Here is a 27,570-nt window from a genome sequence, read left to right on the forward strand (position 1 = left end):
ATGTTGCCTGGGCTGCAGCATTTCAGCTATGAAGAGACTGAAAAGGTGAGGGTTGTTTTCCTTAGAGTAGAGAAGGCTGAGGGGGGACCTGATTGAGGTAGACAAAATTATGAGGGGCATAGATAGGGTAGATAGGAAGAAACTTTTTCTCTTAGCAGAGGTGTCAATAACCAGGGGGCATAGATTTAAGGTAAGGGGCAGGAGGTTTAGAGGAGATTTGAGGAAAACCTTTTTCACCGAGAGGGTGGTTGGAATCTGGAACACACTGCCTGGAGGGGTGGTAGAGGCAGGAACCCTCAACATTTAAGAAGTATTTAGATGAGCACTTGAAATGCCATATCGTACAAGGCTACGGGCCAAGTGCTGGAAAATGGGATTAGAATAGATAGGTGCTTGATGGCCAGCATAGAAATGATAGGCCGAAAGGCTTGTTTCTGTGTTCTATAACTATGACTCTCTGAAAAGAGGTAAACCTTTTTTGTCTTGCATGAAATTTATGTATTTTTTGATTAAAAAATTGCAAGATACAGGTGGGCTGGTGAGAATTTGCCTGATGCCCATGTTGAAAGTTCTTTTAGCCCAATATCACTGAAGCCTTAACTCAGCCTGAGGACCTTATGCATGCAAGGAATGTACATGCAGTGCCATTCAATTGTGTCTCTAATATGCTCAATTTGAGACTCAACTGTGTACAGTACAAGCCATTTCTTGCAGACTTTATTACTATTGTCAGCAATGTTCAGTAATTAGGTGAGCTTCTGCTATTGATTTTCTCCCTCTTTTTCTATACCTTTGGTCAAGGAGAAATTTAGCAATGTGGACTCTCTGAACTTCAATTATCAGTTGGTTAAGGCTGAAAACCAAGTTTGGGTTTCTGATGGGGAGTCTGGTGCCATGGTGCTAACGACATAACTAGCTGCGACAGAGTATACTACTTTCTGTATGCTGCTGTCCATTAGCACATGGATTAAAGGATTAGGAGGTTAAAACAAGGGTAACCTCTTCTGTATTCAAACTGGTTTCCTGTTGCACACTGTTCTGTTCTCTTGTTCCACAGGTTTGGATTTCTTTATCGCGGTAACAGTGCCAAAACAGCATCAACTACCAAAACCTCAGTTGAAGCCTGGGAAGTCATTGGCCCCAAGGAAGTGAACTTGTTTGAGGAATGTTCACAAACCAAAGAATAAAACTGAGAGAAAAGTTATCTGTATATATTCTTTTAATATATATATATTTTTAACTTGATTTTACTTGCTGCTTTTAAGTACACAGAATTTAGTTTCATTTCATGAACATTAACAGGAATTGACACCATTTAAAATCATTTGTGCAATAATTTGTAAAGTATTTCAAGGTTTTAAACTATTTTTAAATAAAGATGTATTGAAAGAAAACTCCTTGCCTATGTTCAGGTTTTCCACTCAAATTTTTAATGAGATCCACTCTCCAATTTGCTGTGATCTCCTAAAATATCTTGCATAATTTGGTTACAGTTGACAAGTGCCTGTGACTGCGGAAGGGGACAACTTGGGTGATTTGCCATTTTGGAATATTAAATCAGTGGAGTGATTTTTCAATTTCAGTATTGGGGAGATGGGGGATGGTGGCACAAATGTTCCTGTTTGTATGGATTGCTGCATCATTTTGTGAGATTGATCAGGTTCGATTGCTGGGACACTTTTGGAGTACTCTTTCAGTTTTATGAGTCTTCAGTTTGGATAATTTGTCAGTTTGTGCAAATTTTTGTATTTGGATGGTTTTTCAAGTTCAGTAGCCTAGTGGTTTTGGTACTGAATTAGCAATTTAGTTCAAATCCTACCATGGGAAGTTGGGAAATTAAATTCAATAAATCTTGTAATTTTTGACCTAGCACCTTGCTAGTTATTTAGTTAATAATTTCTACAAATGTTCAAGAAAAAAAAAAATCAGAAGGAGCTATCACATCAGGATAAGATTAAGTCTGACCAACCCTGCAAAGTACTTTTCATTAATGTATGGGGGCTGGTGCCTACGTTGGGAGAGCTGCCCCACAGACTGACAAGTTAAGCAACAGCTTGATGTCATACTCACAGAACCAATATCTGACTCCTTAATTACCATTCTGGAGTATCTTCTCTCAATGATGGAATACCTTTTAGAGGGGTGGGGCATTAATATACAGCTAGGTGTGCATTGCCCTGACTCTCTTCTAACTACTCTGGTTTCAGATCAAACAAGACTAGGGCAACCTGCGTACTGTTATGGACTGTACTCTGTTCAGTTCATGTATCAGCACTCTTTCCAAGTGATGCTCAAATGCGGAAAAGCTCCCAGGGAAGCAATAACAGTGTACCCTGGTATAATTTGGCAGATTATACCTCTGGCTCACTTTGGAGCAATTTTCATTTCAAGGCAATGGGGTGATTTAAGCTGACACACTGGATTTTATTATTCAGAATTCCCCATAAATATTTTTTGGAAAACAAGAAAATGGCACGAGGTCAGCCAGTGCAGAACCATTGTAATTGCATAGCCCCCAACCTGACCATAGTCAAGGCCACTACTACCTCCAGTTGTTCCAGAGGCTGACTTCATAAAGGAAGCTATTAGTAGATTCTGTCCCATTAACTGCAAGTCAACCACTGCCAGTCACTGTAAAAAGTAAAAACTGCTCTAAACTTTTATGTTACAGGCTTATTCCATGTAATGGATGTAGGTCTGGAGTGTATTAGCTGTCTTATAGCGTAGGTAGCTCCTTTAATAGTAGAGCCAATAGCTCTATGCAGCTTTCATCAGTACTTCAGTGAGGTGATTGTTGGGTTGCCAGTTTTCCTAAGCTTTAGGGCAGTGTACATTACTACAGTTAAATGAGCTCTTGCCACTAGCAGTGCGCATTATCCATAGCCTACATTGTGCAGTCAGTAATACGCAGCTGCCTGGGCATTGTGCATTTCTCATGAGCCAATGTTTTGTCTACTGTTTGTTTCTCCACACTAGTGCCAGTGAGTGGATCAAATTACAGCTAAGGCCTTATGACTGTGCAATGCACTTCCGAGCAATTTGGATGAGCAGTACCTGTCATCAGCAGTATTACAAACACAGGCATAAATGACAGTGCTATATATATTCTTTCTTTGGGCCTCCTTATCTCGAGAGACAATGGATACGCGCCTGGAGGTGGTCAGTGGTTTGTGAAGCAGTGCCTGGAGTGGCTATAAAGGCCAATTCTGGAGTGACAGGCTCTTCCACAGGTGCTGCAGAGAAATTTGTTTGTCGGGGCTGTTGCACAGTTGGCTCTCCCCTTGCGCCTCTGTCTTTTTTCCTGCCAACTACTAAGTCTCTTCGACTCGCCACAATTTAGCCCTGTCTTTAATATACAGCTACAAGAAGTAATGAGAGTACAAAAATCAATTAAATGCAGTGTGCTAGAAACCAAAAAGGGCATTGCATCCTCAACATGTCAAAGGATTTTGTGGATATATGAAACACAAAAATGTTGTAAATAAATTAGTGCCTTCAGTCTATTAAGGTTTGGACTGAGCTAATCATAGAATAGTACAGGAGGCAATTTGGCTGGATCTACAAGCAATCCAATTGGTCCCACTCCATCTCCCTGCAGTTTTCTCCAATTCCCTTTTGAAAGCTACTATATATGGGCGGCACAGTGGCGCAGTGGTTAGCACCGCAGCCTCGCAGCTCCAGGGACCCGGGTTCGATTCTGGGTACTGCCTGTGTGGAGTTTGCAAGTTCTCCCTGTGTCTGCGTGGGTTTTCTCCGGGTGCTCCGGTTTCCTCCCACAAGCCAAAAGACTTGCAGGTTGGTAGGTAAATTGGCCATTATAAATTGTCACTAGTATAGGTAGGTGGTAGGGAAATACAGGGGCAGGTGGGGATGTTTGGTAGGAATATGGGATTAGTGTAGGATTAGTATAAATGGGTGGTTGATGGTCGGCACAGACTCGGTGGGCCGAAGGGCCTGTTTCAGTGCTGTATATCTAATCTAATCTAATCTAAATCTAGTTCCACCACCCTATCAGGTAATGTATTCCAAATCCTAACTCCTTGTGGAAAAATGTTATTTATTAAGCTTCTGGTTATCGATCCTTCAGCCAATGGGAACAGTTTCTCTTTATTTGCTCCATCTAAACGTCTATAAAATTTCCTCTTACTTGTCGTTTTGAGTTTCAAAGTGATTCCTAACAACGCAGCCAGCCACTGACTTCATCAGGTTGTGCCAAGGTGTGCCCTTGCACAGATGGGCTCCTGCTCTCTGCGTGTGCACTGCATTCCGACTTGCCAGGACTGGTTAGCGCATGTGCCGATGATGTCATCGCGTGACGTGTGCACCTTCGGGTGACACGCCTGGTCAGCCTCTGCACATGTGCTTTACGCGTACAGCAATGCAGTGCTAACGTATTCACCCATGCGTCAAGCTCCGCTCCCCCTTTGCTGCTCCGCTCCCCCTCCCTTGCTGCTCTCTCCGGCTGCTCCGCTTGTTCTCTCTCCCGCCATTGTGTGCAGGTCAGGTTGCCTTCGTGTGATTATTTGAGCAGCGCCATCATCTTTAGTCCTGGCAGCTGCCTGAAGTCACAGACTGACATTTTAGTGGCACGTGCTGCATTTGTGTATGTACCACTGCAGCACCATCTAGTGGGAACATTGTCAGCAAACGCAGCCTGAGTTTAGTAGCCTGCAGCAAGACTGTTAAATCCAGGAAAGATTATTACAGGTAAGGTAATAGTTAACCCTCAATACGCATCTATGTGAAGGGTGTAATTGATGCAAAATGTTGTAAAAGACAAGTTCTACTTCTGGAAACCATGGTCGTAATGTTTTGAATGAGAAGGCAGTTCAGTAATTGTTACAATGCCACTGAATCTTCAGTGATAAATCTTTTCAAAAAGGCTAACATTCTTCACCCACAAATACAATCGAAAGTACTTCATTTTGGATCTCAATTTATTATTTGAATGCACAATTCAGTTCTAAAAATTCAGGATTCAGAGACACACTGTTCCAAACAGTAGTTATCCAAGTATCATAATTCCTTAAATATACCAGCATGCAGAAAATATATTTTAAGGCATTATCAGAAAAATCAAGCATCTGATTCCCAGGATGGCAGACTACAAATTTAAATTACTACATTTTTTACTTTTCCCCCTGTGCATTATTTTTTGAACATTTCGAACAGATCCCAGAACAATTTTAAGTACAACAGACAATGCCTCACACTGTCTGAAAACACACTCATGCCTGAAGAGGTGCCAATCACATTTAAATTCTCATGGTTACAAGACAATGAAAAAGTCAAATTAGACAGTAATGTAGTTAAGTTTGACTTCTGGTATCCTTTCCACATCTGCTTTGATGGTCCAAAATATAAAGTCAGGCACATTCTGTATGGACACTGAAGATCATATTTGTTACACTAAGGAATTTTCAATCCTCTGTGAACAGCATATGTACAAGCTCTGGCACAAATAGTTCCTCTTCCACCAGCTTTTGGGGCTGAAATACAAAAATAAGATCAGAAATTGAAATGTTTCAGTTTTGTGCTGAAACTTTTTTTGATAAAATTAAACAGAAGGAATTCTCATAGTTAAAGATTCTCTAGGGAAGAGTGATCAAGGCATGCTAGAATTTCAAATTCAGTTTGAGGGCGAGAAACTGGAGTTCCACGCTAGCGTTCTGGAGTTAAACAAAGGTAATTACATAGGCATGAGGACAGATTTGGCCCTAGTGGACTGGGCAGGAAGACTAAAAGGTAGGACAGTTGATGACCTGGGGGAAATGTTTAAGGAGATATTCAATTCCTCCCAACTAAAATATATCCCAGGAGAGGAAGAAAGATTGTAAGAGGGGGAAAAAACATCCATGGCTAAGCAAGGAAGTTAAGGATAACAAAGATAAAAACGAAGGCATACCATATTGCAAAGGCCTGTGGCAGGCTGGAAGATTGCAAAACTTTTAAAGATCAACAAAGGGTTACTAAAAAAGTTATTAAAAGAGCAACAGTAAATTATGAAAGAAAACAAACGCAAAATATTAAAAACAGATAGCAAAAGCTTCTATAAAGTATATAAAAGGTAACAGTAGCTAAAGTGAATGTTGGTCCTGTGGAGGATAAAACTGGGGAGTTAATAGAAGGGAACACAGAAATGGCAGAGACACTAAATCAGTATTTTGCCTCAGTTTTCACAGTGGAGGACACTAGTACCATCCCAATAGTAACAGGTAATGCAGAGGTTATAGAAAGGGAGGAACTTGGAACAATCATCACTAGGGAAAAAGTACTGAGCAAACTATCGGGATTGAAGGCAGACAAGTCCCCAGGGCCTGATGGCCTACATCCTAGGGTTTTAAAAGGAAGCGGCAGCAGAGATAGTGGATCCATTGGTTATAATATTCCACAATTCCCTGGATGTGGGAAAGGTTCCAGTGGATTGGAAAAATGCTAATATAATGCCCTTATTCAAAAAGGGAGGGAGGCAGAAAGTAGGAAACTATAGACCAGTTAGTTTAACATCTGTCATTGTGAAATTGTTAAAATCCATTATTAAGGAAGCAATAACAGGACATTTAGAAAGTCAGAACGCAATCCAGAGTCAGCATGGTTTTATGAAGGGTAAATAGAGTTTGACTAATTTGCTAAAGTTCTTTGAAGATGTAACAAGTAAAGTGGACAATGGGGATCTTGTAGATGTAGTATAGCTGGACTTCCAGACGGCATTTGATAAAGGTGCCGCACAAAAGGTTAATACATAAGGCAAGATCACATGGGGTTAGGGGCAATTTATTAACTTGGAGAGAGGATTGGCTAACATACAGAAAACAGAGTCGGGATAAATGGGTCCTTTTCTGGTTGGCAAGATGTAACTAGTGGTGTGCTACAGGATTCGGTCCTCGGGCCCCAACTGTTTACAATCTATATTAATGACTTGGATGCAGGGATAGAAGGTACTATAGCCAAATTTGCAGATGAAACTAAAATATAGGTGGGATAGTAAGTTGCAATAAAGAATTCAGAAATTTACATATGGATAGGTTAGGTGAATGGGCCAAAATTTGGCAGATGGAGTTTAATGTGGATAAGTGTGAGGTTATCCATTTTGGTCAGAAGAATAGAAAGGCAAATTATCTAAATGGAGAAAAATGTCAATGCTTCAGTGCAGAGGGATTTGGGTGTCCTCGTGCACAAATCGCTGAAAACTAGTATGCAGGTACAGCAGGTAATAAGGAAGGCAAATGGAATTTAGGCATTTATTGCTAAAGGAATAGAGTATAAAAGTAGGGAAGTGTTGCTGCACTGTACAAGGCATTAGCGAGACCGCACCTGGAGTATTGCATACAGTTTTGGTCCCCTTACTTGAGGAGGGATGTAGTTGCATTGGAGGCAGTTCAGAGGAGGTTCACTGGATTGATTCCAGAGAGGAGGGGTTTGTTTTATGAAGAGAGATTGAGCACTTTAGGCCTTTACTCTCTGGAGTTTAGAAGAATGAGAGGAGATCTAATTGAGGTATACAAGATGATTAAGGGTATTGACAAAGTAGACGTAGAAAGGATGCTTCCTCTGGTGGGGCAATCTAGAACGAGAGGGCATAGTTTTAGGATAAGGGCTAGCAGATTTAAAACAGATGAAGAGAAACTACTTCTCTCAAAGGGTCGCGAGTCTGTGGAATTCACTACCCCAGAGTGCGGTGGATGCCGGGACATTGAGTAAATTTGAGGAGAGAGACAGATTTTTAATTAGTAATGGGTTGAACGGTTATGGAGAATGGGCAGGAAAGTGGAGTTGAGGCCGAGATGAGATCAGCCATGATCGTATTGAATGGTGGAGCAGGCTCCAGGGGCTGAACTGCCTACTCCTGCTCCTAGTTCTTATGAATTGCAACATTTTCCCAATATACCAGATTATTTTAAAATACAACATAATACTTAATCCCTCTAAACAGTTAGAAGATAAATGATCACTCAAATTTATAGTTAGAAGTTCAAGTAGTTGCAGGCTCAAATCATAAAAGTAGATCATAAGCCTAGTGCTGCTGCTTGCTTAATAACTGGAATTAGTTACTGAAATCACATTTGCCTATTTGGTCTTGTATCCGTCAATTAATTATTCAGATTTTTTAAAATTAAAAATTGATTTATTGTGCTGCCCAGAATTACCACTTGTATGTAGCAAAGCATTCTATGTTGCACTCTTAATTTTTAAAAATTAACTTTGGTTTCCTGCTTTGGTCTTTGTGATAATGTGGAGTCCATGCCCCTCAATTTTAAAAACCTTTATTCCATCCCTCCTCCAGTGGAAAAACCCCAATTTTTTTAAAATTTAAAAGTCCCTCTCTTTATAATTATAAACTTCTTGTTCTTGGTATTATTCTGGTGCATCTCCATTGTAATCTATGAGTCTAATCTTCCTGTAATGTAATGCCCAGAACAGCACCCTTTATTCCAACTGTAGCCTAAACAAAAGCTGGAACAAATTCAACATCACTAGCTTGCTTTTATATTCTATGCCTCTAAATGCAAAACCCAAAATCTCATTTGTTTTTCATTTGCACTCACACCTAGATGGACATATCTGTACCCCTAGATATCCTTGTTCCACAACTTAGTTAGGAATCCATATTTCATATGCTTGGAGCAGGAATAAGATTGGGGGTAAAAAAAGTGATGCAAAAAACCCTGCACACTCTTCATAAAAGAGCATTGCAGACATGGGATTTGTGCATGAGCTTCCCGTGACACCCCCACCCCCGCAAAATTCCAAGACAGTAAACCCCCAATTTCAAAGTTTCCAAGATGAAAATTCAAACATTAAATATGAAAGATCTGAAAAAAGTCTGTTCATTCTACGTAAAAAAAATAACGCCAAAGAACACAATAAAAATCATATTTAAGAGCTACATAATTGTATTGAACTTTAAAGCTTCTCCACAATACAGTTTTCATAGTTTACAGCTGCCTCTTTAGAAATTCACATCTTATTAATAAGTACAGAGGGGAAGGAATGGCCTTGAGGATTGGACTCTACTCACTGTGCCATATTTCATAAGAGTTGGTACTGCAGTCACTTTCAGTTTTGTTCGAAAGTTATTTTCAGGATTCTTCCAGCTGGTCAGAAACAATGCAAATATGAAAATAGGCACATTATACCTCATATGCATCGAAGAAAAAAATTGGTTTTAGTGAACAGAAGCGCACCGACAGGTGTCAAAGTTGCATTTACAACCCCAAATTCTGCAGGCTGTGTACTGCCCATTCTTGATTTCTGGAGCAATTTGTGGGGTGCATTCAGATATTAATTAGCACAAATATTATTTGGCTGTCCACAGGCATTTTTTTTTTTGCATCGGACAGTTTGCTGAGCAATGGTTTTTGGGCAGTAAAGATCTAGTTTCAATACAGAAGTATATACATGCCATCAACAGAATTCATCATCATTCACCTTGGGCCAATGCCAAATTGTAAACAAAAAAAAAGTCTCCACCACTCTCTCTCTTCCAGTAATATAGCAACTCCATTATCAAAGATAGACTTATTCTGAAATGCTTCATAAAGGAAAATCATTTTTAGCCCAGCTTTCAATCACTCACTCTGCAATGGAATTTTACCATTATAATAAAAGGTACCAAATAATAGTGTCACTGTCCAATGGGATAATGTCTAAAAATTCCTTCTTGTAACTAAGAAATCAATTGATTTAAAAATTTGAATTGAGCAGAAGCAAGACAGAACACTTGGACCAGGAGTCCATGTTGTACATCTTATTTATCGCACTGCAGATATAATCCTGATTTGGCAGTATATAAGACTGCATGGAGTTCACTTATTCCAGTAACCACTGTAGAATAACTAAATGATCTCTGCAAGGTAATTTATGCTCTTAAATATTACATAATTTGGTACAAGGTGGAGAACAAAAGCTTTTTTTGAAGTTTTAAACCAGTTACATATCTTACTATGGCCTGTCACCCGTTTGACAGTAGATAAAGACCGATCCTTCAGGCAGTTTACTCAGCTCTGCTCGTACTATTGGTTCAGCTGAAAGAGGAAGAAGAAAATTATTGAATTTCAACATTCTGGACAGTGGCTATTTTCACTGAAATCAATTGAAAACAACTTTAATGTGCCTATAGGGAGAATACTGAGAGGTGGAACACAAAAATACACTTGACAACGGGATAGGAGAATTAAGTGATGTTTGAAATATTTGTTGAATGCAGTGTCTTTCGAATTTAACTTTCAAAGTTAATATCCATTAGGAAATGTTAATTTCACTCATCTGGGTTCAGTATCTATTAAAAAAATTCTAATTGCACATTAGATCAAAATACCTGGTTGACTTTTCTTAATCAGTCAACTGTTATTGGACTTTTTGCTCTTTTATTTACTTCTTATATATTGTAGCTGCAGTCACAGTTTGCAGGATGTTCATGCCTTTGGCTAATTCACAAATTAACTCACATGCCTTCTGATTGCATTTCTTCAATCAAAGGTCTCATTATTCATCCATCTGAAGCATTTAGCACTTTCTGGAGGTGGCCTCGTTGCTCAACTGATGCCCAACACTTTTTAAAATTCATTCATGGGATGTGGGCATCACTGGCTAGACCAGCAGTTATTTCCCATCCCTAATTGCCCTCGAGAAGGTGGTGGTGAGCTGCCTTCCTGAACCACTGCAGTAGGTACACTCAATGGATTTTGACAGCGAAGGAGCGACGATATAGTTCCAAGTCAGGATAGTCTGTGGCTTGGAGGGGAGCTTGCAGGTGCTGGTGTTCCCATGCATTTGCTGCCCTTGTCTTTGTAGGTGGTAGAGGTTGCAGGTTTGGAAGGTACTGTCTAAGGAGCCTTGGTGCACGCACGCACACACACGGTGGGCAGAGACTGCAGAATATAACGGACACAAGATGTAATATTACTTACAAAAGCAAAATACTGCAGATCTGGAAATCAAATAAAAACAGAAAGTGCCAGAGATATTCAGTAGGTCTGGCAACATTTGTGGAGAGAAACAGAGTCAACATTTCAGGTCTGTGATCTTTCATCAGAACTGAACATTGAACTCAACGTGGAGTCCAGAAGGCTGTAAAGTGCCTAGTTGAAAGAGACGACACTGTTCCTTAGCTTACGTTGAGCAGGCCAAGGACAGAAAGGTCAGAGTGGAAACAAGGTAGAGAATTAAAATGACAAGTGACTGGGAGCTTGGGGGTCACACTTGTGACCCAGTCTGCATTTGTTTAGAGAGCACCACATTGTAAGCAGTAAATACAGAATGCTAAATTGGAAGTACAAATACAGTTTCACTTGAAAATAGCATTTGGGAACTTGGACAGCAAGAAGGGAAGAGGTAAAGGGCAGGCTTGCATGGAAAGGAGCGGTAGGAAAGGGAAGGGGTGTTGGAAGTGACTGAGGAGTGGACCAGGGTGTCATGGAGGGGATGCTGAAAGGGGAAGGGTGGGGAAGATGTGTTTGGTGGTGGCATCACACTGGAGGTGGCAGAAATAGCAGTGGAAATAATAGTTTGATAAGATTCTTTTATGGTTATTAGTTGTGTACCTCTTAAGATAAAAGGGGGCATTTATGTTAGGGCTGTACAGTCACCCCATTTTCCAGGTACTGAATCTCCAGGTGATCAAAACGCAGTCCTAAACCCAAACTATTAGCCATGCAGGTTCAAATCAGAAGCCACATGACACCAAGTTGCCTTGTAGTTGGGGCTGTGTGGCCAGGGTGGGTTCCAATTGGTGAGAGGGACACCTGTCTCATGTTTTCAACCAACAGAAAAGGGCAGACTCATTGAGGGACTTTAACTTATAGAGATCATGCTCTGCAGCCACAGTACACATCTCTGCACCCCACCTCATCCCCAGAGTGTGCCCAGTTTTCTTGTAACATTCAGTTGACAAGGAAATGGCCCCAGATCCAAACTGTCCAAGTAATAGGGCTGGTGGTAACTGGACTAACGAGCAGCAGTTGGAACCAGGACATAAGGATGTCCTTGGTGCTGGATCAGAATGTGTACAGCAGCCTCAGATACTGTGGGCGAGTCAACAGCAGAAAGCACTGGAAATACTCAACAGGCACTTACTGTTCTGATGAAAAGTCACAGACCTGAAATGTTAACTCTGTTTCTCTCTCCACAGATGCTGCCAGATCTACTGAGTACTTCCAGCACTTTGTTTTTGTTTCAGATTTCCAGCATCTGCAGTATTTCACTTTTATATTACTGTGGGCAAGTGTTGTGCCTGCATACCCCCAGATCCAGTTTGGAAAATGTATTTGTTTTTAAGTTTATATCACTGGTGTCAGTCAATGCATCATTATGTTATCATACAAAAATATATACTTGCAGCTCCCTTATCTACACAAACAAATGAAGAATTGAGGTTGCCCTAAAGGATGGGCAACACCCTTGAAATCAAACTTCAACACACTTTCAAAGGGAGAAAACTGGTTTAAAAAAAAAAGAAAATTGAAGACTTTATTCAGTATTTAGTCTAAACTCAGCTATTGCGGAATGTTAGTACCCGTCAGTGTTTAAATTACTTGCTAGTTCCTGTTTAGGGTCAGGCTTTATACCTGCACCATCAGCAGTTTTCAGGACACCAGAACAAAGCTCATGACAGCCAAGCGGCTGTGCTCCCGGGCCACTGAGCGGCTTTATTTTTACCTGTCGTACAGTCCGGGCACCAGCTCAAACCATTGGCATCTTTCGAGCCGGTGAAATACGCAAAGATCGTCTTGCCCTTGTTCGCTTCCACCACCTTCATAAACTCGTCGTATCCGCACACTTCTACCGAGGTCATGTTCAATATCACTCGCACCCACCAGAGCGCCAACTGCCGCAAGGGAAGGAGGGGCCTTTTTTTTTATAGAAAGCGCGAACGGCCTGAACACGGCGGCTTCCGTCGTTTGTTTCTTCCGTTGGGTTGGTGCGAGGCAACGGGGCCTACCGTGCATACAGGGGTCGGCGTTGCGCATGCGCAGAGTTATGCCACGACGGGGTGGAGGTGCCGCCACCGCGCATGTCCGGTCGGCGCAGATTTTAAACGGCAGGCGCCGAGCCTAGGCTCCCAGCAGCCTCTTCGCCAGGCCTGGTCGTTGCTGTGTGAGTGACCCGTTTCCTGGTGCTTAGCAACAGTCGGCGCTTTGGGCCTGTGACGCCGGCTGGCTGACAGCCTGGGCTGGGAGGAAGTAAATGGTGGTAGCGCCCTGGGGTGCTTACAGTGTTCACATTATCAGGTAAGGACTGCGGTTAAACCGAGATAAACTTCAACAGTTTGGATGGAAACAAAAGAGCAAAATCCCGCTGATGTTGGGAATGTGAAACTAATCCCCCGAAAGAATTGCCAACAAAAATGTTTTTTCTTTTTAAAAAAACATTTATCCCAACTGTCTATGTATTCTGAATTACCCTCTATCAGACTTCTAATGGGAAATAAACGATCAGTATAAAATATAAACTGTCTCCACTTCATCTTGTGTCCGCAGCTGCTATGCCTGCTCCCATAGTCCCCATGCACCAATTAAATAGGAATAAAACAAGGAAAAAAGGGGAGATAAAATACAAACACACACAAAATGACCTATAAAATGTTTAGGTGCAGAACAGGATTAAATGGCGGAAATAGTATTCGCATAATACAAAAAAAAGGAGAGAAAACTTCATACATTTTCTGCTCTTTTTTTATTTCTACGTGTGGGCTGTAGGTAGAAGGGGAAAGTGAAGCTGACTTCAGTAGCTCAACAGTCTAGTGGAAGAAAAGACATCTCAATACCAGGTGACACAGGAAGACCATTCAACCCATCGTGTTTTTGCTGGCACTTTGAAAGAGTTGTCCAATTAGTCCCAATCCCCTGCCTTTTCCCTATAGCCCTAGAAGTTTTTCCAACATGTATTTATCCAATTTCCTTTTAAATGTTGCTATTGAATCTGCTTCCATTGCCATTTTAGGCAGTACATTTCAGAATATAGGATTTGCTGGACCAAAAAGACCATGGTCCATCTAGTTTGCCTTCTACTGTAGATTCATTGTATAATAATATTGAAGTTGTTGACTAATCATAGCAATCAATTTCTATCAATTAGTTTACAACAGACCCTGACAGGAAATGTCAGTAATATCCCAATGCTGGAAAGCTTTGGGAACCGTAGGTCAGGAGTCCTGACTTGAAGCACCAACCTACTCCTCCCTTTTTACTGTCCCTGAAAACATTGGTATGCTCATCTTGCATTGCTAGCACTTACTAATAGAAAGAAAATTGGGGTTTATAGTCAAAGTTTGAAGTTGTTAAAGGCATCATTTGGACCAGAGAACCCAAAGTGCCTAATGGTAAGATAAGGTATGGCCTTTAAAATTGTCTGACTTTTATTTGGAAAATGAACTTCTTCAATTTCTATTTAAATGTAATGCAGCTCAGATATAACATGGCTTCATGTTTATCTGAGCCTGAAGCGATTATGGTCATTATTGATTTTCCGGTGTGAATATAGAGACCCTGTGATATTGAGCATAGGTTGTTGTTTTTTTGCCGTGACAGTGGGTATTGGCTGTATAAAGAAAAAATAACGATCCAACATTGAATTAAAATGGGAAGAAAAGTTTAATTGTGTGTGGGTGCACCCTTGATTAATTGTCTCAGTGGTAGTTCTCTTTCCTGTGATTGAAGGCTGTGGATTCAAGCCCTAGTGTACAGATTGGCTGCTGTTTTAAGAAGTTTATTGGCTGCAAATAACAGAATTTACAGCACAGTCAGCCCAATAAGTCGGTGTTGGTGTTTATGCTCTATAGGAGCTACCTCCTAATCCTATCCTATTATCCTTCTATTCCTTTCTCCCTCATGTACTTAACTAGCTTTCTCTTCTAAACATCTATATTCTTCACCTCAACTCCTCTATGTGGTAACAATTTCCACATTCTCTGCATTCTATGTAAAGAAGTTTCTGCTGAATTATTTATTGGATTTATTATTAATTATCTTATTATGGCCTCTAGTTTTGGTCTCCCCACAAGTGGAAACGTCTTCATGACATTTATCATATCAAACATCGTCATGATGCTGAATACCTCTATCAGGTCAATCTTCAGCCTTCTCTTTTCTGGAGAGGAGAGACTGAGTCTGTTCAGTCATTCCTGACAGTTACAACCTGTAAGTTCTGGTACTATTGTAAATCTTATTTAGAACTTTCTCCAGTGCATTTATATCTTTTTCTGTAATATGGAGATCAGAACTGTGCACAGCACTCTTAAGTGTGGTTTAACCAAGGTTTTATATAAGTCTACAATAGCTCTCTTGCTTTTTAATTCTGTTCCTCCCAGGAATGAAGCTTAGTGAAGTGCTGAGAATGTGTAAGGTGCTGTGTGGATGCGAGTTCCTATTCTCTTAGATTACATAATAAGCAAATGTTCCTTTTTAACATGATTAGCTGTTAGAACCTTAGAATGAAACAGCACTGAAGAAGGCCATTTGTGCCTGTGGCGGCTCTCAGTCAGAGCTTTCACGTTAGTCCCACTTCCGTGTTCTTCCCCCCCATAGCCCGGTAATTTTTTTTCCTTTTAAGTATTTATCCGATTCCCTTTTGAATGCTACTATTGAATTTGCCTCCATCACCATTACAGGCAGTGCATTCCAGATCACAACAACTCATTCTGTCTTTTTAAAAATTTCCTGCTGTTGCTTCTGCCAATTTCTTTGCCAGTTGCCTTACATCTGTGTGCGCTGGTTACTGAGCCTTCTGACACTAGAAACAGTTTGTCCATATTTATTTTATTAAAACACTTAAATGATTTTGAACACCTTGATCCTATTAATCTTCTCTGCTCTATGGAGACCAACCCCAGCCTCTCCACTGTCTGCACATTATTAAACCCCCTCATCCCAGGCACCACTCGAGTAGATCTCATCTGCATCCAGCTTTGACTTCATTTCTAAAGTGTGGTGCCCAGATCTGAATACAGTACTCTAGCTGAGGCCTACCCAGTGTTTTATAAAAGTTTAACATAACTTCCTTGCTTTTGTATTTTCTGTTACTAATAAATCCTAGGATCCTGTATGCTTTTTTTCTGTCTTCTCAACTTGGCCTACTCCTGCTCCTGTGTTCCTATGTTGTCCTGGCACCTTCAGAGATTTGTATACATACATGCCGTCTGTTCCTGCATCCCCTTTAAAATTGTACCATTTAGTTCATATTGTGTCTCCTCATTCTTCCTATCAACATGTATCACTTTACTCTGTTAAATTTCATCTTCCATGCATCTGTTTATTTCACCAATCTATGTCCTTAAGTCTGTTACAATCCTCCATTGTTTATATTTCTGAATTTCTGAATTCTGAAATTATGCCCTCTATATCCAAGTTCAGGTCATTTAATGTATATCAAAAATAGCAATGGTCTTAATACTGACCCCTGGGGAACACCACTTTATACCTCCCTCCAGTCTGAAAAAACAATTGTGCACTACTACTCTGAGTTCTGTCCCTTAACACATTTTACACCCATACTGCCACTGTTCCTTTAATCCCATGTGCTTTAATTTTGCCAGCAAGTTTATTATGTAGTTTTGTTAAACACTTTTTTAAAGTCCATAGACACATAAACCGTACTACCTTCAACCATCCTCTCTGTACATCAGCAAAGAACTTGATCAAGTTAGTCAAACACAATTTGCCTTCAACAAATTTGTGCTGACTTTCATTTATTCGCCCTCACTTTTCTAAATGTCAATTAATTTTGTCTCATTATTGCCTGTAAATGTTTCACACCACCAATATAAGGCTGAATGGCGTGTAGTTGCTGAATTTATCCGTCTCCCCATTTTTTTCAACAGGTGTGTAACATTTGAAATCCTCCAGTCCTCTGACACCACCTTGGTATCCAAGGAGTATTGGAAGATTGTGACACAGCCTGTGCAATTTTGCTCAGTAATCTCTTTTGAAGACTTCCGGCATTAGACTGCTCAATTACTGTTTTATCTACCAATTTTTGATTCCATTCCAGCTGGACCAGATACCTTTTCAACTCAACTGAAGTTATCCCTCCTCCAGTTAAGTATTTTTACACTTGATTGTTCCTTGTCCTTTTCTACAGCTATGCTAAACCTAATATGATCACTATTCCCCAAATGCTATCCCATTGAAATATGCTACATTTGCCCCACTGAAACTTTGTGTAGGAGCCAGGATTTAACAGTTTTATTTTATAGTATATTGTAATTCCATAAAAAAAAATTTTTTTTTTGATCCTGACAGCTGCTGGGGTAAGCTTAAGCAGTCAGCATAAGTTTAAAAAAAAAAAAATCTGGTATCAGGTGACTGCTTTGTAATTATTTGTTCACTCGATTCTAAGTTTCAGGATTTAATTTTATAAATTATTTCCTTGGTATGCCCTATTCTTCCTCTTTCTGTTTTCTCTTTCTTTTACTCTGTCTCCTTTTTATTGTGTTAATTGTTCTTTTTCCACTTGTTTTACTCTTTTTGTTTTAAATCAAGTTTTAAAGAATTATCAGTGTTCTTCTATGCTCCCTTTTTGTTGAAATTGGCTACTTTAGTTGTATCAATTTGAACTATGCAGATAATCATGGCCACAAAGATTCAGCATCAGCATACACAAGTTATGAACCCAGCCCAGTCTTTTGGGACTTGGGTACCTTCCATGTCAGTTGGACACGATGTTGGAAGGAATGAACAAAGCAGACCACAATTTTACAAGACTCAGGTATATCATTACATTATCGCTTCGATTATAGTGCTGACTTTACACCAGCTATCAATGTCCTGCATTCACAGTTAAGTATCATGCAGTAATAATTTAAAGATAGTAGTGAAGGCATAAACATTTATTTTAGTGTAGAATTTACCATTAAAAGGAAACTGCAAATTTTGAACAACTTTATATTTCAAAAATTTAATTTTCCATTTGCAGCGAGTATCCACTCCTTTCTGTGGAGAAATTGTTCCCCTTTGCTTAATAAGTCTTTCTGTGATTAATTGCTGCTTTAAGGACCACTATCTTTGTGCAAAGAGAAACTGGTTCTGTTAAATATCACTATTGATTTATGACAGATAAGTTGCTCAGAAGTGGTGCCATGTATTGGTGGAATAAAGCAGTGTGAGCCACAGAGCCATGAACGATGCATTACTCTGATTTTTCCCGTCAAAAGTGAGCTGATGATCGACACTTCCCTCATGTTGAAGGAGAGATTTGGGTGGCAAGTTATTCAGACTGACCTGGTACACCTATTGGCTATTTATGAGGAGTATTGTTGAAGCAAGCTTTTTGCTACCCCCATTACTGGGGAAAACTGTTGGGTGGGGAGAGGGAAAAGGCATTAGTGTATGTTTCTTTAATTATAATTAAATGAAAATGTCAACAGGAGAATAAAATGTGCTCATAGCTAAGGCTTTTCTTTTTTTTTAAAGTTAAAATTCAATAAAGATATACAAAGTACTGTATCCAACCTGGCTGTGACATTCACGGACCCTCGTCCAATTGTAATTGAAAAGCTACGTCAGCCTTGTGAGCCACACGTTCAGGATGTTGTCCAGAGTTCTGTGCAATTTTCAACTGTATCTGAAGACAGACTGAATATGGCTGTTCGGATGGCAAAGCGGGATCTAAGAAAAAGGCATCTGGAAGAGCAAGTGAAGGATTACTTATGTAAACTTGAACAAGATCAATCAGAAACTTCAAAATGTGTTAGTCGAGTGAAGGGGAAATCTTCTGAGAATACTGCATGCATCAAGAATCGGCTGAAAGCAGAGAGCCTTACAAAACCGAGACACCAAAGGAACCAAGCCTCAAAAGAGGGGATTACAAAGTCTGGTGCCAGAGTTTATGTTTACACCTCTGACCAAAGGCAAGCTAGGCTTGCCCGCTCTGATTCACCACCAACACATGACCCAGGCCCAGATCTGAATTGCCATAGCCAGGGCAATAAAACTGCTGAAGAGATCCGTAGGTTGAGAACAGAGCTTGGCAAGTACTTTCAGAAAATTGAGGAACTTTCCAAGAAAGGTATAAAATCTTTTCTTTTATATCAAATTAGTTATGTAATTGGTGATATTGCATAACATAAGGCTCTGTTGTAAACTGGAAATTTTTTAACTTGCATCCATTTTGCTATTTGAATTGTTGAGAAGCATATTCTTGGAACAAACCATGACCCAAGGGCCATGCATGGCTCCTGACCTTAGAGTAAGTGTAGAACACTTGGGAGAGACATGTAACTTTGGACTTGGTGGTTCCTAAAGCTTTCCACCACTTGTAGTTTTCTTCACCTTATTCTGGGTCTGTTGCAAACTAATTGAGAGATTGATTGCCATGATTAGTCCCACATCTATCCCACATATTTTTTGTTTGCTAGTTTGGCCTGTTCAAATTTTGTGGGCTTGAATTTTCAAAAAAGACTATTTTTCGTGTTAAGCCTAATAGTGGATGATTTATAAATCAGAATCTGTTAACTATCAGCAACCCAAGACATTCAAATTAATGAAGGCATGGATTTAATCTTTATATGAGGCCCCTTCATACTGCATTGTAATGAATTCTTAACCCCTTCACCGTGACTCCTCATCAAGGAACTTCTGGGTTTATCACACATGCCGGTGCCTAACTTTGATTCATTGAGCTGCTTTAATCAACCAGTTGTATTAGCATTTATGCTACTGAATGAATTAATTAACCCTTTTTTGCCACTTATCAAAGAGGCACATAGACAACAAAAGTCATGAAATAAGAATTAGTTATTAATCTTAGAATCATAGTTAACAGCATAGTAACATAGGAATTGTTAGATGAAAAAAGACCAAAGGTCCATCTAGTTCACCTTCTACCATCCTGGTACTTGCATGATATAGCAACAATGGAGTTATTGACTGATCATGGCAATCAGTATCTCAATTAGTTTGCAACAGACCCAGACATGAGGCAAAGAAAACTACAAGTGGTGAAAGCTTTGGGAACTATAAGGTCCAAAGTCACATGTCTCTCCCAGGTATTCTACACTTACTGTATGTCATGTTTCAAATTACTCATATACTGTATCCTAAAGCATTTTCTGAAAGAAATCTATCTAATTCCAAAGCAAATTAATCAACATTTTCTGCTTCTTAGGAGCCCATTCCATAAACAGGCTGCAAATAATCAGTAAGTTAGGGTTAACTGACAAAATAAATAGGATTTTTCAAAGGCAGTTCACTAATGTTGTAGTAATTCAGCATTAATAGTTTGCTGATTATAGATTGCAGTTGAGATCAGTGTCTGAGATTGATGTAAATTGGTGATAATTTGGGATTAAACTCTTTAGCTAGCTACTGGATTGAATAGTCTGAAGTCTATATCCATTTGTAATTAGCAATGGTTCCAGAAGTTATATGACCTCAGCATTATATGCTGGTATGGATGAGCTGATTGCCTCGCCTTCCTCTCGGAGGATGATGTCCTTCTCCAAGTTGAGTGATTTTCATCTGAAAAGATGTTAACTGTTACTCCTTGGATGAATGCATAATGTAACTGGAAAAATGCCTTTTGCATGGTGAAAACTATCTAGGTTTTGTTACAGGTGCACTTTTTTAGATAGAATAAAAATGGCTCATTTTGTTACAACATTTTGTCTGAACCCTGTTCAGAAATCATAGTGCAATGAATGTTTTGGAATTGCAGTAACCAGTTTAGTGCAATATTTATTTAAGTGAATAGTTGAGTAAAGTCTTCTTGCAGATGCATTTTTTTCCTTTTAAATTTGATATGGCTTTTTAATTGTTTTGGATCTATGGTGTAATGGAAAGATCAATTTTTAAAATTTGAAACATCAAACTTCAGTTTGTTTGGTAAATATTTGATGAGATTTAATAAAACGGTAGTAAGAGGAGGAGTGGGGCTGATTAGGGACCAAAGAGGGGATCTACGCATAGAGGCAGAGGGCATGGCTGAGGTACTATGTGAGTACTTTGCATCTGTCTTTACTAAGAAGATGCTGCCAAAGTCAGTGAAAGAGGAGGTAGCTGAGATAATGGATGTACTAAAAATTGATCGAGGAGGTATTAGAAAGGCTGTGGCCGTATTTAAAGTTGATAGCTCATCAGGACTGGATGGGACACATCAGAGGATGCTGAGGGAAGTAAGGGTGAAAATTGTGAATGTACTGGCCATAATCTTCCAATCCTCCTTAGAAACAGGGGTGGTGCCAGAGGACTGTAGAATTGCAAATGTTGCACCCTTTTTTAAAAAAGGTTGTAAGGATAAACCCAGCAACTACAAGCCAATCAATTTCACTTTGGTGGTGGGAAAGTTTTTAGAAACCGTTTTGTCCCAGATCATCAATAGTCACTTGGGCAAGTGTGGATTAATTAAGAAAAGCCAGCACAGATTTGTTAAAGGCAAATCCTGTTCAACTAACCTGATTGAATTTTTTAAATAAAGTAGCGGAGAGAGTTGATGAGGGTGATGCGGCTGATGTGGTATATATGCACTTCCAAAAGGCGTTTGATGGAGTGCTAGATGACTGGCTTGCCAGCATTGTTAAAGTCCATGGAATAAAAGGGTCAGTAGCAGCATAGATACAAAGTTGGCTGTGTGAGAGGAACCAGAGATTAGTGGTGAACGGTTGTTTTTTGTACTGATGGAAGGGATACAATGGAACTTGGACCACTGCTTTTCATGATCTATGTTAATGACCTAGACTTTGGGCACAATTTCAAAATTAGCAGATGACACAAAACTTGGAAGTATTGTGGACTGTGAGGAGGATAGTAATAGACTTCATGAAGACTTAAACAGGCTAGTGGAATGGGTGGATATGTGGCAGATTAAATTTAATGCAGGGAAGTGTGAAGTGATATATTTTGGTAGGCAGAATGTGGAGAGGCAATATAAACTCAAGGGTATAATTCTAAAGAGGGTGCAGGAACACAGAGCTGGGTGTATATGTGTACAAATATTGAAAGTGGCAGGGCAGGTTGAGAAAGCGGTTAATAAGGTATGCAGGATCCTGGGCTTTATGAATAGAGGCATGGAGTACAAAAGCAAGGAAGGTATGAAAAACCTTTATAAAACACTGGTTCTGCCTCAATTGGAGTATTGTCCAATTTTGGGTATCACATTTTAGGAAGGATGTGATTGCTTTAGAGAGGGTGCAGAAAAGATTTATGAAAATGGTTCCAGGAATGAGGGACTTCAGTTAGGTGGATAGATTGGTTGTTTTCCTTTTGAGAAGAGAAGGTTGAGAGGAGATTTGATAGAGGTGTTCAAAATCACAAGGGGTTTCAATAGACAGAAACTGTTCTGATTGGTGGAAGGGTCAAGAAGCAGGGGACACAGATTTAATATGATTGACAAAAGAATCAAAGCGACATGAGGAAAAATATGTTTACGCAGCGATGGTTGGAATCTGCAGTACACAGCCTAAAAAGGTGGTGGATTCAATTGTGGCTTTCTAAAGGAAATTGGATAAGCATCTGAAGGGGAAAATTTGGCAGGGCCAAGAGGAAAGGGCAGGGGAGTGGGTTTCGCTAAGTTGCTCTTGCTGAGAGCTGGCATGGGCTCAACTAGTCGAATGGCCGCCTTCTGTACTGTCATTATTCTATGATTAATCAGTATGTTGGGAGTATCTGAGATGGTCCAATTTATATTTAAACTGTAGAAATGTAAACATAGCATTAAAAATTAATATCAGTTCATTGAGAGAATGAATAAAATGCTTGTCTATGTATGCTCCTGAAGATGAGGGAACCAACGCTGGGTATTTTTATGAAACGCAAATCCATCGTCAAACAGCCTTAAGTCGGGTATAGCAGAACCAAATACAATCTGAAATGATTTTTTGTTGCATCACCCCTACTATCTACAAATGTATTTGAACATTTGCATGCAGTATTGTACCAGTACTAAATTTTCCATTTATCTCATCAGCTATATTTGTATGCACTCAGATAACCAATTTGCATCAAATCTGCATTCCTGTGCCTTTAAGGAATATGGTCCTTAAACTTCCTAAACCAATTTTACATGGGAGTCTTGCAGCAGAAGAGGGGAGGGATTTTAATCTGATATTTATATTTATTGTATACCGATGTAAGCATTCATCATTAACATTAAAATTTTGTTTAATAATTCCTTCAAACAAGAAATTTACCCATGAATAACAAAGATCAGACAGCAATCCAAGATTCATCTATTTTTGGGACAGGCAGATGGGTAAATGTATATGTTGTAGCCTTAATCATTATTATTGTACACCCAATTTGAACCAACCTGTTCTATCTGATTGTTAGGATTGATGTAGACAATTGTGAAATAATCAATTGTACCTTTAAGTGTTCATCCATTGTGCACTATATTGCTGCCATTAATAATTATCTTAACTTGTGGATGAGGTATTTTTGGTATGTTGTACTTCGGATTATTACATTTTGTTGCTGCAGGATATGTTGCAACTAATAGTAACTTAGAAATCAATGTTTCATAGCGGGTCTTTGAAATATTTAACAGTTGCCTTGAGATCCAGTTAAAATGTTTCTATATTCTAAATTATTAAAATGCTTTCAGTGATAGTGGTGGATAATGCTCCTACTGTAAAATTGAATTATTGATGAAATTACGGATAGAATTTAAAATAAAAATTGTGCTCTCCAGCTCAGGATAACTTCTATAACCATTTTTTGCAAGGGGAAATCAAATGAATCAGGTGTACCTTTTTGGAATACAGTACTAATTTTAAGTATCTGTTACTATTCTTGCATGACAACAAACTTCCTAGAACAGCTTGCTTTATCAGAGAGCTACCGTAGACATAATGGTCTTAATGGCCTTTTTGTGTGTTACAAATGTGTATCATTCTGTGGAGTGATTTCCCTATAGTTGAGAACTTGAGTACTTATTTCTGCCTTGTTGAACTTAGATCTGTCTGGACCGGATTTTGCTGTAGAAATAATGGTGAGGCTAATGACACTCATTGCTATTAAAGTGTAAATCAGCCAGAAACTTCCAGCAACCACACGTGCAGTTGAACCACAGAAATCAGGATGTTGCTGTTCTAGTTACCCTTGCTCCTCCAGAAGCTGTGCTATACTGCTGAGAGACTCTGCATTGAAACACATGGAATGGTGTGAAATTGCTGTACTTGTGTGATATATACTCACTAAAGTTGCAAGAAAAAAATTAGGCTTTGTCCATTCCAGTGTAAGTAAATTTTTGACAGCATATTAAGTCTTAAGCACTTCTAAACAACCTTTCTGGCACTGAAAATTAACTTTTGCAAGTGTCTCATTAGTTCAGATTTTAATTATTGTTGGAGAGTTTAAAAAAATAAAAAAATACATTTTAATAACTTGCTTTCTGTCTCTCCATCACTCTCTTAATCCCATCTTTTTTCCCTTCCTCTTTTAACTTTCTCTACCTGATTTGACATTGAATAAATGTTCTGACACTCCCCGGTTCAGACTCTGCACTGCTTATTAATGATTCTTTAGTCTGGTTAAGGAGATAACACAGTTGCTTGTCCTGTTCATACAGATCCCAGATTCCCTGTAAAGGCTGAAATGACTTTCTAAATATAGTAATTTCCAGTATAAAATCCCATAAAAAATCACTGTGCAAATACAACCAATGACTAGCGTTGTTCATTCACTGCCGATAGCAAAGTCTGACCCCTTATTTTCACTTAACCATTGTTAGCAGTTCACGGTTTGCAGACTGACTCTTCCTTCTCTTTCTCATCTGGCATAATTCCAAAAATAAAGCACCTCTTTAAATAATGTTACATTTTTCATAAACAGGAAAATCATTTCACTGTTGTTAGATCACCTTGGTAATGTATTATACACAAGATTTGTTTCTTTTTGTTAGAGAAATCTGTGGATGTCCTGGATCCTGATGAAGAGCGCAGAATGCAGATAAAAAGACAGGAGCAGGCCGCTCGCTCAGCAAGGATGCTGTATGTTTTGCAGCAGCAAGTGAGAACTGAGATTAAACGCTATTAAGTATATAGTTGATTGCAGTCAGTTTTTCCATTACAGATCAAATCCTGGTGACACAGTAATTGGAAAATTTATTAATATGGAGAATGAGATATCAGCAAGGAGCAAGAATTTGCCACTTGCAAATACAGAAATGGCTTGGTATAATATATGTTCTTTCTTTGGGTAATCTGCAAAAATAGTTAATGAATTGGCTGCTGACCTTCAAATATTAACCAACATTCTGATGATTTTATGACTTGTAATTACAGCATTTGAACTTTTCCCCAAGTTAGATTTTGCATGTTGGTCACAGAGCATTTACTGTAGAGCCTGTCATGGCTCCTTTTTATAAAATAAGGTGTTTTTTTTTACTTATATGATCTATTCACTTGTACAGCAACTTCTGCTTCAACTCGCTGAAAAAAAGGCAGCTTGCATGGCAGATCCTAACTTTATATCAATTTAATGTGTTTGATGTTGAAGTTTTATTGGAAATTGAAATGAGTAGCAGTTGAAAAAGGAGCTTAATGAATGCACTGGATAGAATAGTCTTTATACAAATCACAGAACACATTTTGAAATACAGTAGTTTAGATAAAATGTATTTTTGTGATTTAAATGTTTCATGAAGATCTAGCAGTTGGTGTGTTCTGTAACCAAATATTTTTTCTTCAGCTACTTAGAAATCATGGTAATGGAACATAATTTTTTTTTAGTCTGACCATGGCAATTGTTTCTCTTGACCTTATGCTTATCTTTATTATTTAATTAAGGTAAATGAAATACAGGAAGAGATAGAAAAACAAAGTCCACATAAAATAAAACATACCAAAAAGGTAAGAAAATTAAATGTTTAGATTTTGTTCACAAATATGTGACCTTGATGGAAGTGGATATTTTTTCTGGTAAAGATTAACATGTTCTGTATTTGCTCTCAAAATGAGATGTAAATTTTTGTAAAGTAGTTAGTTTCTCTTTATTTCAGGATTACGGTCAACTTTTATAGACCTTATTAGATTATTGCTGGGATCTGACAGGTGGAATATGTTGCCCAGATTTTTTCAAAATGAGTGAGGCTAATGGCGCTCGCCATTTATTTATGTAAACTGTACAGCAGCTTGAGGCTAGAGGGCAGAAATGTGGTTAAACTCAAATAAACAAAAGATGCTGTTCAAATTGTGCTGCTCTACCATTAGCTTTGCAAATACAGCACCTTGCTGCCTGACTAACTATTGAAATTTATTGAATGGCATGAAGTTGCTGTATTTATATGGTAGGTATCAACTCACCCCAGAAAGTTGAGTCTTGTCCATTCCAGTCTATAAGTACTCTTAACATGTTAACTATTGCTAGTCAACCTCTCTGACACTGAAAATTAACTATTAAAAGTCTTAATCCTTTAGGTTTTAATTGTTGTGGATTTAAAAATGTAAAAAAAAAATTGACACCCTTTCTCTCGCGATTCAATTTTTCTTTTCCTCTCCTTATTTCTCTTTCTGTACCTGATTTGACATTGAATTCGCCCACTCTAATTTGCACTTCCTTCTTGTCCTTGCACTATTAATTTTGCAGTCCTCCAATCTGATTGATTAAGGAAATATTTAGTTGCCTGACCTGTTCACTTGGGTCGCAGATGCCCTCTTTCCCTCGATGCAATATTATCAGCTCACCATGCAAAAAACTTAAAAACCTAAATGTGCAAGGGTAGATCTAATGAGATGTCCTTCTGCAGCAACATTTGGCAAATTGAGTCAAAAACTAGTGCAGCTTTTATTAATTCCTTGGGCAATGTCAATATAAATATTAAGTTTCACATTAGTCCATCTTTATCAAAAGCATGGTGTGATGGAAATCACACCTGCCAAATGGAAACATATTAATTTTGTCATATGGAACACTACTTGAACCCTTTTTACTGGACATTGCACATAACTTGTTTTAAAAACCCCACAGAGTTGAGCAGCTGAAAACATGGTTGCACATTTGCATTCTGAGAGACAATGGGAGTGCTCACTGATTCAATTAACAAGATCGATCTGGGCAATCATGATAATCAACATTCTTTGTGTAAGAGCCAGAACTCCACACCCCACCAAGTGTAACTGGAGAGCTTTGAAATCCAACAACCCTCCCTGAAGATGCTGTTTCAAAGAGATGGTCACATGACTTACCTGCTGGCCAGACTGGGGACTGTTTGAATTGTGCCTCACAGGTTTTTGGGAGACTGCACCTGAACTCAAAGGAGAAAGCACCTCTCTTTCTCTCTGTCTCTCTCCAGCAAAGTCTCAGGAAAGCCACAGTGGCAGCATAAGGCTCATGACTACAGAACTTTACATGCGATCACCAAGAACATAAGAGAAACCTCTCTTTGGCCTTCTGGTTCCAGAGAAGCAAGTTTGAAAGTGTGCACTGGGCCCCAGCGAGAACTCAAAGACCTGAATTTCAACCAAGAGCTTTACAGCAAAAACAAAAGGCAGTAACTGATTTTCATTTATTGCCAACCCTGCTCATTCCCCCAACCCCCCCATCTAATTCTTTCTCCCCCTCTGTATCTATTTTGTGTGTGTTTATCTCATATGCATGCTAGCTTGGTTGGGTCGCAAATTTTAGTAACTTTAACCGTGTT

General features: G+C 39.1%; 3 protein-coding genes across 12 annotated transcripts in view; 2 read left to right on the forward strand and 1 right to left on the reverse strand.

Annotated features, from left to right (window-relative positions):
* Positions 1-1,377, forward strand: part of rilp (Rab interacting lysosomal protein) — a 48,775-nt gene extending 47,398 nt beyond the window's left edge. For 2 of the 4 annotated variants that reach the window (XM_068010365.1, XM_068010367.1), the window contains exon 9: positions 1,058-1,173. In XM_068010365.1, the coding sequence (XP_067866466.1) occupies positions 1,058-1,081 (24 nt within the window). In that variant the 3' untranslated portion in view covers positions 1,082-1,173. Of the gene's footprint in view, positions 1-1,057 lie in introns of all 4 variants that reach the window. The other 2 variants (XM_068010366.1, XM_068010368.1) reach the window with 2 other exon arrangements.
* Positions 1,378-4,919: 3,542 nt separating this feature from the next.
* Positions 4,920-12,967, reverse strand: txndc17 (thioredoxin domain containing 17). The gene is made up of 4 exons (XM_068010377.1): positions 12,658-12,967; positions 9,944-10,025; positions 9,020-9,095; positions 4,920-5,489 (listed from the first exon to the last, which is right to left on the reverse strand). Exons 1-4 carry the CDS (start codon positions 12,791-12,793, stop codon positions 5,421-5,423), a joined length of 363 nt encoding a protein of 120 aa, XP_067866478.1. The 5' UTR covers positions 12,794-12,967; the 3' UTR covers positions 4,920-5,420.
* Positions 12,968-13,004: 37 nt separating this feature from the next.
* Positions 13,005-27,570, forward strand: part of kiaa0753 (KIAA0753 ortholog) — a 58,418-nt gene continuing 43,852 nt past the window's right edge. For 2 of the 7 annotated variants that reach the window (XM_068010369.1, XM_068010371.1), the window contains exons 1-6: positions 13,007-13,229; positions 16,987-17,032; positions 17,560-17,703; positions 18,408-19,002; positions 24,832-24,938; positions 25,718-25,780. In XM_068010369.1, the coding sequence (XP_067866470.1) occupies positions 13,186-13,229; positions 16,987-17,032; positions 17,560-17,703; positions 18,408-19,002; positions 24,832-24,938; positions 25,718-25,780 (999 nt within the window). In that variant the 5' untranslated portion in view covers positions 13,007-13,185. Of the gene's footprint in view, positions 13,230-16,816; positions 17,704-18,407; positions 19,003-24,831; positions 24,939-25,717; positions 25,781-27,570 lie in introns of all 7 variants that reach the window. The other 5 variants (XM_068010375.1, XM_068010376.1, XM_068010373.1 and 2 more) reach the window with 5 other exon arrangements.

The sequence above is a fragment of the Heterodontus francisci genome, chromosome 30, assembly GCF_036365525.1.
Source record: "Heterodontus francisci isolate sHetFra1 chromosome 30, sHetFra1.hap1, whole genome shotgun sequence".
NCBI classification, from domain to species: domain Eukaryota; kingdom Metazoa; phylum Chordata; class Chondrichthyes; order Heterodontiformes; family Heterodontidae; genus Heterodontus; species Heterodontus francisci.

Coding starts and splice junctions, on each gene's coding strand:
- txndc17 (XM_068010377.1), bottom strand. CDS start 12,793: ATGACCTCGGTAGAAGTGTGCGGATACGACGAGTTTATGAAGGTGGTG. Junction 9,096..9,943: donor CAAACGGGTGACAGGCCATA/GTAAGATATGTA, acceptor GTTTCTGACCAG/CTGGAAGAATCCTGAAAATA. Junction 5,490..9,019: donor CTCTTATGAAATATGGCACA/GTGAGTAGAGTC, acceptor TTTGTATTTCAG/CCCCAAAAGCTGGTGGAAGA.